This window comes from Saccopteryx leptura, chromosome 2 (assembly GCF_036850995.1).
Source record: "Saccopteryx leptura isolate mSacLep1 chromosome 2, mSacLep1_pri_phased_curated, whole genome shotgun sequence".
Lineage (NCBI taxonomy): Eukaryota > Metazoa > Chordata > Mammalia > Chiroptera > Emballonuridae > Saccopteryx > Saccopteryx leptura.
The window spans coordinates 158,634,703-158,647,448 of NC_089504.1; the positions used below are offsets into that span (position 1 = coordinate 158,634,703).

Sequence of the window (12,746 nt, forward strand, 5' to 3'; positions counted from 1 at the left end):
ACACGAAGGCGACACGGACCAGGGGAGTCAGCTCGTATCTGTTCCTGTTCTTGGTCTTACATGTGTCTCTTGCAGGAGAAAGAGACCAAAAAAAACGAACCTAAAGAAAAATATCAAAGAAGGCATGATTTGGACAAGGAAGAAAGAAGCCACAGAGAGTCAAAGGGATTAAAGAGTGAGTGTTAATACTAACATTTACCATTGCCATCTTTTACACAAGGAATTTAGTTTACTGTGAGACAGTCTCTCTTTTTACCTGCAGTATCACAGAACTGGAAAATTTCTTTCCTTATGAATAGTTACTTTTTAATCATTTTTTTCGATTATAGTTAACATACAATGTTGTATTTCAGGTGTGCACCCCAGTGATTAGATATTACATAACTTACTAAGTGATCATTCTGATATATCTTGTACCCATCTGACACCATACAGTTATTAGAATATTATTGACTATATTCCCTAAGCTGTGGTTTTCTTCCCCATTACTATTCTGTAACAACCAATTTATACTTCTTAATCTCCTCACCTTTTTTACCCACCCCCCTTGCCCCCTCCCAACTGGCAACCTTCAAAATGTTCCCTGTATCTGTGAGTCTGTATCTGTTCTACTTGTTCCTTTATTTTGATTTCTGAATTCAATTGCTTTTTATTTTTAGATTTTATTTATTGATTTTAGAGAGAAAGGAAGGGAGAGAGACAGAAACATCCATGTGTTCCTGTATGTGCCCTGACCAAGGATTGAACCTGCAACTTTTGCATTGTGGGACAACACTCTAAACAACTGAGCCACCTGGCCAGAGATCTAGATTTAGTTGTTAATATGTGCTTATTGCCATTTTATTGTTCATATATATATATTTTTAAATTGATATTTAGAGAGAGAGAGAAAAGAGGGAAGGTAGAGCAGGAAGCATCAGCTTGTAATAGTTGCTTCTCATGTACTTTTAACAGGCCTGGGGTTTTGAACCATGACCTCAGCATTCCAGGTCAGCACTTTATTCACTGCGCCACCACAGGTCAGGCCTCATATTTCTTTTTTCTTCTTCTTTGTAAAGGAAACCCTTTAACATTTCATGTAATACTGGTTTGGTGGTGATGAACTCCTTTAGCTTTTTCTTGTCTGGAAAGCTCTTTATCTGCCCTTTGATTTTAAATTATAGTTTTCCTGGGTAGAGTAATCTTGGTTACTGTAGGTCCTTGCTTTTCATCACTTAGAATATTTCTTGCCAATTCTTTCTGGCCTGCAAAGTTTCTGTTGAGAAATCAGCTGACAGTCTTATGGGACTAGTTAAATAACTAGCTGCTTTTCTGTTGCTGTTTTTAAAATTATTTGTTTTCAAACTTTGGCATTTTAATTATGATGTGTCTTGGTATGGGCCTCTTTGGGTTCACTCTCAGTGCTTCTTGTACTTATATATCTATTTCTTTCACCAGGTTAGGGAAGTGAAGTTTTCTGTCATTTTTTTCAAATGGGTTTTCACTTTCTTGCTCTCTCTTCTCCCTTTGACATCCCTGACATCCCTATGTTGGTATGCTTCAGGTTGTCCCAGAAGCTCCTTACACTGTCCTCTTTTTTGGGGGGGAATTCTTCTTTTCTTGTTGCTATTCTGATTAATTTTTGCTTACCTATGTTCCAAATTGCTGATTTGATTCTTGGTGTCATCTTCTCTACTGTTGATTCCCTGTAATATATTTATTTCAGTTAGTGTATCCTTCATTTCTGACTGGTTCTTTTTTATGGTTTCTATGTCCATTTTTTCCTAAGACTTTATTTACTGATTTTACAGGGAGAGGAGAAAGAGGGAGGAATGGGAACTGAGAAGTTTCAGCTCATAGTTGCTTCACTTTAGTTGCTCATTGCTTGTCGTATGTACCATGACCAGGCAGGCCCAGGGTTTTGAACCAGTGACCTCAGCAATCCAGGTCGAGGCTTTATCCACTGCACCACTGCAGGCCAGGCTTCTATGTCCTTTTTCATCCTGTTGAAGATTTCACTAAGTTTCTTGAGCATCCTTATAGCCATTGTTTTGAACTCTGTATCTGGTAGTTTGCTTACCTTCATTTCATTTTGTTCTTTTTCTGGAGAGTTCTCCTGTTTTGTTCATTTGGGATGTGTTCCTGTCTTCGCATTTTGGATTCTTCTCTAAGTTTGTTTCTATGTATTAGGTAGAGCTGCTATGTCTCCCAGACTTGGTAGAGTGACCTTGTATAGCAGGTGTTCTGCAGGGCCCAGTAGCATAGCCTCCCCAATCATGCGAGCAGGGTGCTACAGGTATGCCCCCGTGTAGGCTGTGTGCACTGTCCTGTTGTAGTTGAGCCCTGATTGTTGTTGGCACCAGTGGGAGGGACTGACCCCCAGGCCAGTTGACTGTGAGGACTGGCTGCAACCACAGCAGAAGAGCTGCTGTGCAGGAGTTGACCTTACAGAGCAGGGCTTGCTTCAGTGGGGCTATGGTGCTCTCCAGCTTTGCCCCTTGAGTGTGTTGCTTGTGGTGGTGGTGCGGTTGTCATCCAGTGGGGTCTGAAGCTGTCCATTTAGAGGCACTGGCTCTGTGACCTCCAGCTTCGTGCCAGGTCAGCCACCACCAGTGCCCTGCTTGGGGCCACCTGGCATGAGCTACAGAGTGATATGCAGGTGGCTGCTATTTATGCTGGGCTTGGAGATGCCCAGGAAAGGCCAAGCTGTGAACTAAGGTGGGCTGCCACTAGTTCTAGGCCTGGGGCCACTTATCAAGAGGTTTGGAATACACAGAGGTCAGATGCTGCTTTTTTGAGATTTTAGGAAAGTATGAAGGATGAGGCAAGAGAGGGCAGTTATATGGAAAAACCATTGGAAACAGCATGAGTGGGATCGCAGTTTGGATGAGGTGGGTCTTGGAATCACCAGTATAGGCTAAACAACTTTAGACAGGTTGATGGAGACTCATATGGTGCCTGTGTGCCAGCCCTGTGTAGGGAGGGCTCAGAAAAGGAACAGTGGCCTTTGCTAGCACTTTTCTCTGGGAGAAAGCTGCTCCTCCATCGTCCCTCCTCCCCATATCTCACCCTCATCCCAAACTATCAGTCCTCCCCATGTCCAAATGTCCCTGGTACCTTTTAAGCTACTGCCCCAGTGCTGGAGCTCAGAGGGAGTGAGTCTGAGAAAGTCTGTGTTTGGGCCCTTGAAGAGAAATGCCTAGGACTCCAGCAGCTTTCCCTTTTCCTCAGCTACGATCCCTTTTTGTTTTTACAGCCAGAAGTTAATGGGGACTTGTCTTCCTGGCTCTGGGACTGGTTTGGGGCTGGGAACCCTTGTTCCGCAGGGAGATTTCCACAGCCAAGATATTCCTCTTGATTTTATTTTCTTTATTTTTAAAATTTTCCCATTGGTTAGAGAGAGAGAGAGAGAGAGAGAGAGAGAGAGAGAAGAAGGGATTAAAGAGAAGCATCAACTCATTGTTCCACTTAGACATTCCACTTAGTTGTGCATACATTGGTTGCTTCTTGTATGTACCCTGACTAGGGATTGAACCCGTGACTTTGGTGGCCCTAGATGTCACTCTGAATCACCCAACTAGGGCTCCCTCCCAGTTTTAAACCACTATACATGAGTGTGGGACCAGCCCATTCTGTGCCTTCACTCCTCCCTACCTATCTGTCTAGATGTGCCTTCTTTGGTACCCTTGTTGTGGTACTTCATTCAGCTAGGGCTCAGGTGTTCTGAATGATAGCTGTTCTGTAGTTCAGTTGTAATTTTGATGTAGTTGTGGGAAAATTCTAGTGCCACATTTTCTTGTGGCCATCTTGACTGGAAGTTTCAGGAATGCCTCAGAACCAGAAAGTTTCATTTACTGGGCAGCTTAGAGGATTGTGCTACTTTTGTTTAACCAGTTACTCTAGTTTATTATATAACAGTTTATGTTGTTTCTAGCATTATTCCCTTCTATTCACCTTGTTTTATCTTTCTTTGAGTATGACATGGAGTAATTAAAGTTAGAGACAGGAAGTTAGCTGTGGCAGAAAAGTAAATGTCTCTTATAGTGGATGCCAGATGAGACACACTACTGTTTATTTAGTTTATTGTATTTAGCCTGTATCAGTTATATAAACATTGTTAATACACAGTTTGGATCATGTTAATGTATACCATAACTGAGCACCTATAATGCATGTTCTACTGAAACAAGTACTTTATAGAACATCCCCCATCACAGTATTTGAATGGGCCCCAGAGGTACTTCAGTTCATACACCAACAGTACTTGAACACATGTTTTCATGGAAGCAGTGATTCCAAGAGGTAGACCCTTCCTCAGGGTTTCTTGTCTAAAGCTGTAATATCTGTGGTAGTATTACAAGTAGTTTCTGGGCCTGCTCGTAGCCAAGGATGGGAGCTAGAAGGAGCAGTTGTATTGATGCTTTCAGTAACTATAATTATTTAAATACTAAATCTGTTCAAAGTAATACAACAATTTTAAGCATCTGTTATTCTTCAAAGAGTGATTGGAGATTCAAAATACTATATATTATAATTGGAGTGGTTAATTTTTTCTTTTCCCCTACAATCTTGTATGTCAATCTCAGGTACGTATTTACAGTGAATCTTAAACAAGTATTCATTTCATTTATAATGATACTTACTAGAAGTCTGATTTTCATTATCCTCTGCTGATAACACTTGTATGTACTCAAGAGTTTATAATAGAATTCTTCCTAATTTTGTTCTGTTCCACATCTTTTTTGGGTTATGTCAGACCTAGTGCTTTGCCAGTCTTCTTTAAACTTTTTTCTTTAGGTAAAAGATGAGTGGAACCCGATCGGGTGGTGGTGCAGTGGATAGAGTGTCAACCTGGGATGCTGAGGACCCAGGTTTAAAACCCCAAGGTCATCAGCTTGAGCGCAGGCTCATCTGGCTTGAGTGCAGGCTCACCAGCTGGCTTGAGCCTGAGGTTGCTGGTTAAGTAAGAGGTCATTGGCTCGTGTAAGGGGTCACTGGCTCAGCTGGAGCTCCCCCCGCCCCCCCCGAGTCAAGGCACGTATGAGAAAGCAATCAATGAACAACTAATGTGCCTCAACTATAAAGTTGATGCTTCTCATCTCTCTCCATCTCTGTCCCTTAAAAAAGAAAGAAAAAAGATGAGTGGAGTTTCAGGTAGTTTGACTAAGTATACATCAGTGTACTGGCATAGCACCCTTCCCACTCACCCCGAGATCGTTTGTGTCAAAGTCAGCTTCAGGATAGAATGTAGGCAGTTGTCCTAGCAGGAAAGCTGCTGTCATAGCTGTGATTATTCTGAGGCTCACTGTCTTTAGTAGGCCTTTGTCAAGACTAGAAGTGGTTTGCAACATCAGAGAGCAGCCATTTACTATGGATGTAAATCCTTTCTAAGTATTTTTAAATAGAGAGACCAATTAAAACAACTCTATGGCTTTGATGGTAAATCTGATCATGCTTTACAACCAAATCAGAATTAATAAAAATTAAAAGACCTGTTTCTTGAACACAAACCCTGACTTTATTTTGATTGAAACAGAAATTTGTGGTTCCTGTTCATTATCAATTTTATTTTATTTTTCACTAGCATTTAAAGAAATCAGAAATGCATTTGATTTATTTAAATTAACTCCAGAAGAAAAAAATGATTTTCCTGAGAATTATCAGAAAAGAGAAGAAATACCACTGGATTGTAATTTTGCAGAAGATCACAAAGCCAAGGAAAACAAACAGGTACTTAAAGAAAGGAGAAATACCAGAGATGAGACAGACACGTGGGCATATATAGCTGCAGAAGGTGATCAAGACGTGCTAGAGGGCATGTTCCAAGCTGAGGAGAATTCTGGTGAGTGTGTTTGCGGTTAGTTTGCATATATTTTCAGGGCAGTGTGATTTCATTTTCATTCTTTTCTATTGTAACTCAAGATCAGAAAAGAGTGGCGTACACGATTTTGTTTCGGTCTCCCGAATAAATAACTTTTTATATTGGAGACTTAAGTCATAATGTGGTTTCTAAATTGACCACCGAAGTATTTCCTGAGTCCCTGTAATGTGCTTATAGCACATTTAGAAATTGTAAAGATTTTGGGTGCTCTACCTTTCCCACTCTTGCTAAGTAGCCTGCTTGTATATTTTAATGTATGTATTTCAGAAAATTATCAGCCTGATCAGGCAGTGGCGCAGTGAATAGAGCATCAGACTGGGATGCGGAGGACCCAGGTTTGAAACCCCAAGGTCGCTGGCTTGAGCAAGGGATCACTTGCTCTGCTGTGACCCCCCCCCCCATCAAGGCACATATGAGAAAGCAGTCAATGAGCAACTAAGGTGCCGCAACAAAGAATTGATGCTTCTCATCTCTTTCCCTTTCTGTCTGTCTGTCCCTATCTGTCCCTCTCTCCATCTTGCTTTGAGAAAAAGAAAAAAAAAGAAAATTATCAAATGCAGACTTACTGTACTTATATTCTTTCCTTTTAACTTTGCAGTAAATGATACTTCCTAGATAAGACAATTGGAAATGTTCTCTTGAGGATGTTGGGATTAGCTGAGGGGGAGGGCCGTGTGTAGAATATTGGGCACACTGGCATGTGAGGGTGATGAAAGAGAGCATATATAAATATATATGTATATATATATATATATATTACTATGAAAGAGAGCATATATATATATGTATATATATATATTACTACTATAATTAGGACAGAATAAACAGGATTAATCTGACAAAACTGTGTGACTTAAATCTTCAAATAGTTGAAAAGAATTGTTTAAATGTTTCAGAATATATGGCTGAGTAGATAGTCTGGGTGGCTCTGTTACTACAAAACAACTAGGTCCTTGGTGCTTTCTGATGTACTGCTGAGCTTATAGGAAATTAGAACAATTAACTAGGATCAGTAGACAAGGGGAAGGAGGAAATGGCCTGCCCAGATGCTAGGTGCCAAATAGCTCTGCTGTTTGGAAGCTAGGCAATGAAGAACACAGGTAGTAGATGTTGGTTTGCACCCTTGGGCATCCCGGGGTGATATCTGAACCACCTCTTACACAGAGAGCAAGGAGAGAACTGTGTCCTCATGTGAATTAATGAAGATGATATATTAGCGGACTCATGGTATGAAGTAGCATAGATGGCCCCTTGTGAGGCGGTAATAATGTCCCAGGCCATCCTATTTTGGAGGAAGCTTTTCTCATTAGGGACATTTCAGTGTTCAGTAAAGACAGGCTTTATTGGCTAGCATTCAGGGCTTGCTGGGCTTCCTTGTGTGTTGTGATGTTCTCCAGGGCAATGGAGAGAACAAAGATGGCGGCCAAATAACTGCACCAGCAGGAAACCAAATCTGGCCTTGAGGCTCAGAGAGGGGTTGGCAGTTTTAAGAGCATGGTCAGGACATGCATGCCCTTCGTGCTGGCTGGGTGACGCAGCATGAGGAGATGAACTGGGAATGGGTAGGCCAGACCAGGACCCCCGGATCATCCCCTCTCAATGGTGGTGTGTTTCATTCCATATGGTTTTCCACTGGTCCAGCCTGCAGAACAGGGTAGTCGCAGTGGAAATTGTATAGTTCTCCTTTATACCAGTCCTGCTGTTGGCAGGTCTTAGGGAAGGTGTCATGTTCTTTTGCCCGATCTAACAGATCATGACCTCTGAAACTTAACCTGGTCACTGTCTGCTCAGCAGAGTATATATAAATGGTACTCAGCTTCTCTAATCCTCTGATGGTAGCAGCCTGGTTTGCATAGCAACAGGAGACAGCTCTGGTTTGGCCAGATGTCATATGGTATTTACACCTCCTCACTTGGAGGGAGGGGCTGATACAATGAATATGCGAGTCCTTCAGCAGTCCTGGTGGGTGGTCCCCCTATTCCTGTGGCAGCAGCCCTGGGCATTTTTTAATGCTGTTGCTGCATTTAATGAAGTCACTGTATTTCAGAGGCAATATTCCATCCCACCCAGGCACTGTGGTGGCCGCTCTCATGCACCCATCTCCTATATCTACTGAAGGGTCAGCTGCTAGTGCTCATGCCCACTCAGGGCCTCACCTTCCTAGTGGCCAGTGCGTGTCTGCACCTCATGAGCTGGGATGCAGAGAAATGAGGAGCCTCTGACTCTTGCAGGCAGAACCAGAAGTCTTTCCTCATGTCCTGACCCCTCATGGGCTCACTTGTGATTGTCCACCCTGTGGCTTTCCACTGTCCGAGCTGCAAGGGCAGTCCCTCATCCCTTTAGAACAACCCACCTGGCCCTGGCTGGACAGCTCAGTTGGTTAGAGCGTCATCCTGAAGCACAGAGATTGTGGGTTCAATCCCAGGTCAGGGCACATACGGGAGCATATTGATGTTCCTGTCTCTCTTGCTCTCTCCTCTTCTCAAATCAGTGAAATAAACGTTAAAAAAAGAAAAAGGACAGCCTACGTGTCAGTGCCAAGGGTTAATGGCCAGGGCTCCTGATTGATCACCAGCCAAATTTCTGGGTCCAGCCCACTGGCTGGTTACTTAACTGCAGACCCTTCCTGTTTCCAAGCAGTTGGTGTTGTGTTCGGTTGAATGATGGCTGTAACCTCTGTTGACTAGTTGCCTGAATGGATCATCGTTTACTGGGCACCAGCAGCAATCCCTCCACTTCTTATCTAGGCTGCTGTATAAAACTACAGCAAGGGATATAGCACTTAACTGGGCCTGGGGAAGGTACACTAGCTATTCAGACACCTGTGAGTCAGGCCTTTCAAATTTAAAACCAGATGCACAGATTCATGGGGAGGATGAGTTCTTCATTTGTGTGTTCTGTTAACAGTCCTTATTAGATGACATTATCTCAATTCACACGGCCCCTCATCTGCCCTGCTCCCCAGTGCTTCCTGTGTCCCCCAGTTGTGGGAGGAGAGGTCCCACTGTGGATCAGATACAGCTTGGCACACGTGGCTCCTCACTTTCCTCATTAGTGCTCTCACACAGGTCACTGTGTCGTCTAAATGCATTAATTCACAGAAGTAATTACACACTCCAGAAACAGAGGTACAGCAAGTCTTATAACTTAGAGGCACACAGCTAACAGGGAACTGGTATCTGACCCAGGTTTGTTGCTCTAGAGGCCGTGTTGTCATGTCTCCATGCATGGAGGTGACAAACAGCAGTGGTAGTTCCAGTTGAGAGTTTCAGTATATGTGTTACTGAAGCAAGCACCCAGTTGAGAGCTTTAGGGAAAGATTATTTGCATGTCTTTCTTTCTTTCTTTCTTTCTTTCTTTCTTTCTTTCTTTCTTTCTTTCTTTCTTTCTTTCTTTCTCTCTCTCTCTCTCTCTTTCTCTCTCTCTCTCTCTTTCTCTCTCCCTCTCTCTCTCTCTCTCTCTCTTTCATTTATTGATTTATGCAACAAAAACAGAGAAGGAGGGACAGATAGGGACAGACAGAAAGGGAGAGAGATGAGAAGCATCAAGTCTTTGCAGCTCTTTAGTTGTTCATTGATTGCTTTCTCATAGGTGCCTTGACTGAGGGGCTACAGCAGAGTGAATGACCCTTGCTCAAGCCAGCGACCTTTGGGCTGGCAACCCCACGCTCAAGCTGGTGAGCCTGCACTCAAGCCGGCGACCTCAGGGTGCAAACTCCATTTCTATTGTAAGGTTAACTGCCTAACATCTGTGTCATTTGAAGAATTGGTTTTAGGTGAAAATCCTTTAACTCTAACCTTCAAATATTTGTGATTTTTAGTCATTTTGAATTACTCCCAGATGAGTAATGCCTAAGACTCACGTACTGCACTGTTGTTAGTGGATGAGCCATTCATCCCAGTGTCGATGAGTCCATGGTGGGGGCCTGGAGGTGTTCAGCAGAGAGAGTTTTTAGGAAGAGAGGCATGAAGTGAGTCTGGAAGGATCAGTGGGTAATTACTTTTATTTACATAGGTCTGGTTTACACATTTCTAATGATTTTACTTACGTAAATGATCGAAAGCAATTTATGTCCAAGAAGAATGACTAAAGAAATGTTAGCAATTACTCTTACTGATTCCGTATGGTTTCTCTTTTCCTTTGAGCTACTTAGTCTTGTATTTATAAATCATGTTATAGTTAACAGGTTACCAATTTTTTTTCTTTATGCCCTTGAAGCACTGTGACTTCTAAGTATGAATAGTTCATGTTACTTCCTAAAGAAAATCAGAAATTTCATTAAAGACTCGGTTACATAATGACATGTGTTAAAGATGTATATAAAGTTTTTGGTTAAGGCACCACCAATTGAATAAAATGTCATTGTATATTGTATAGTCCAGACAAAAAGTATCTTAAAGACAGTTCTGTGTTCCAGATGGCAGACAGCAGATTTTGAGTCTGGGCATGGATCTGCAGCTGGAATGGATGAAACTAGAAGATTTCCAAAAGCACCTTGATGGTGAAGATGAGAACTATTCTGCAACAGATGCCATTCCAAGTAGTGAGTAGTTTGGGAGTTATGGGTATTCTCTTTGTGAATCTATATATAGAAACCTAATTTAACTCTTCTTTCGTTTTAGATTTATTGAGGGATGCTGTGAAAAATGGGGATTATATTACAGTGAAGGTTGCCCTTAATTCAAATGAAGAATATAACCTGGACCAAGAGGTAGTAACTATATCTTTGTAAAAATCTCATGAAAGGAAAATGGAAAGTAGCTCTTTTGAAGTAATTGTTTACTTTAACTACAAAAGTGTAATGCATTTTTACTTTCTTAAATTGAACATTGTAGAAATGTAGAATGTAGGAAGTTTTAGTCCCTGTATTTCCACCCTCTAAAGTGACCATGTTGTTCAGCTGTGTTCCTTATGATTTTGTCTCTGGTTTAACCTCTGCCACTCTGAGGGTTGTTTTCATTAAGAGCTGCCTACTAATCACAACTGCCTGGCTTTTGTTCTTTCTGGGGGGTTTTCGATACTAACTTATGACTGTGTGTGCGTGTGTTAATTTATTTATTGATTGATTTTAGAGAGAGAGGAAGGCAGAGAGAGAACAATATTGATTTGTTTCACATATTTATGCATTCATTGGTTGATTCTTGTGTGCCCTGACCGGGGAATGAATCTGCACCTGGTATATAGGACAGTGCTCTAACCAGCTGAGCTACCTAGCCAGGGCCCTATGAAGGATTTTTATATGAAAGCATATTGACCCTTTTGGGTGTCTTGCTTAGAAAACATTTTTTGTATTTTGTTTTGTTTTCTTGCTGAGAGGTGGGTTTTTTAAGTTCAGTCTTTTTGGATTACACTTCAAAAAGTTACGGGGGCCCTAGCTGGAGAGCTCAGTTGGTTAGAGCATCATCCCAAAGCACAGAGGTTGGTGGTTGCCAGTTTGTGTGTGTATGTGCCCAACCACTTTGGAAAATTCTCATACTGTTGTAATTTTTTTTTCTTGTATTTTTCTGAAGTGAGAAGCTGGGAGGCAGAGAGATAGACTCCCACATTCACACTACCGGGATCCACCCAGCATGCCCACCAGGGGGTGATGCTCTGCCCATCTGGGGCATTGCTCCGTCGCAATCAGAACCGTTCTAGTGCCTGACATGGAGACCATGGAGCCACCTTCAGCACCCGGGCCAACTTTGCTCCAATGGAGCCTTGGCTGCAGGAGGGGAAGAAAAAAAGGAGAGGGGGAAGAATGGAGAAGCAGATGGGCGCCGGGGGTCGAACCTGAGACTTCCACACGCTGGGCCAACTCTCTGCGGCTGAGTCAACCAGCTAGGGCCATACTGTTGTCATTTTTAAATTACTTGCTAGGTAGAGAGTTTTATCATCTGCTAAAAATAACTATTTTGTTTCCCTTTTTTCCAGTAATGTTTTTTTCTCTGGTCTTACGAAATTGATGACATTTGAACAGCAGTAGTGATGGAAGGGATCTTCTGTTCTTGGTCTGAGTGGGGTTTTCCCTCAGGGTCTTAGTGTTGGGTGTGATGTATCTTATTGGTAGTTTACTGTGGAGCCCTTAACTCCTATACTCCGCCTTCTTTTTTTTTTTTAACTGACTTTTTCTCGGGGATGCATGTTGGGTTTATCAGATGCTTTTTTTTACACTTTAGAACTTATGTAGCTTGCTCTTTTTTTTTTTTTTTTTTAAGATTTTTGATTGATTTTAGTGAGTGGAGAGAGAAAGGAGATTGGAGAGGACCAGGAAGCATCATCTCATAGTAGTTGCTTCTTGTAGGTGCCTTGACCAGGCAACTTGGGGTTTCGAACTGGCAACCTCAGCATTCCAGGTCGATGCTTTAATCCACTGCACCACCACAGGTTAGGTTATAGGTTGGTCTTTATTAAAAGAATAGTAGCTGCAGGGATCTTTCTCTTATTTCTTGACTTTTTTTTTTTTTGAAATTTAGACCCTGATCAGTTGGCTCAACGGTAGAATGTCAGCCCGGCGTGTGGAAGTGCTGGGGTCAATTTCTGGTCAGGGCACACAGGAGTCACCATCTGCTTCTCCACCCCTCCGTCTTCTATCTCCTCCTCCGGCAGCCATGGCTCGAATGGTTTGAGCAAGTTGACCCCGGGCGCTGAGGATGGCTCCATGGCCTTGCCTTAGGCACTGAAATAGCTTGGTTGCTGAGCAGTAGAGCAGTGGCCCCAGATGGGCAGAGTATTGCCCTGTAGGGGGCTTGCCTCGTGGATCCTGGTCCAGGCACATATGGAAGTCTGTCTCTCTGCTTTCCTGCCTCTCACTCAATAAAAAAGAGAAAACAAAAAAGAAATTAAAAAAAATTTATTGAAGATCTGAAAAACAATTCCTAAAAGATTGACTTTTCCAGGAACTAGC

The 12,746-nt window shown here is 42.4% G+C and overlaps 1 protein-coding gene across 2 annotated transcripts in view; it reads left to right on the forward strand.

Moving 5' to 3' along the window:
• The window catches only part of MPHOSPH8 (M-phase phosphoprotein 8), a 54,460-nt gene that overhangs the window by 17,869 nt on the left and 23,845 nt on the right, over positions 1-12,746 (forward strand). Inside the window, exons 4-7 of one of the 2 annotated variants that reach the window (XM_066369135.1) lie at positions 76-175; positions 5,564-5,821; positions 10,278-10,403; positions 10,483-10,571. In XM_066369135.1, the coding sequence (XP_066225232.1) occupies positions 76-175; positions 5,564-5,821; positions 10,278-10,403; positions 10,483-10,571 (573 nt within the window). The remainder of the gene's footprint in view (positions 1-75; positions 176-5,563; positions 5,822-10,277; positions 10,404-10,482; positions 10,572-12,746) is intronic. The other variant, XM_066369136.1, reaches the window with a different exon arrangement.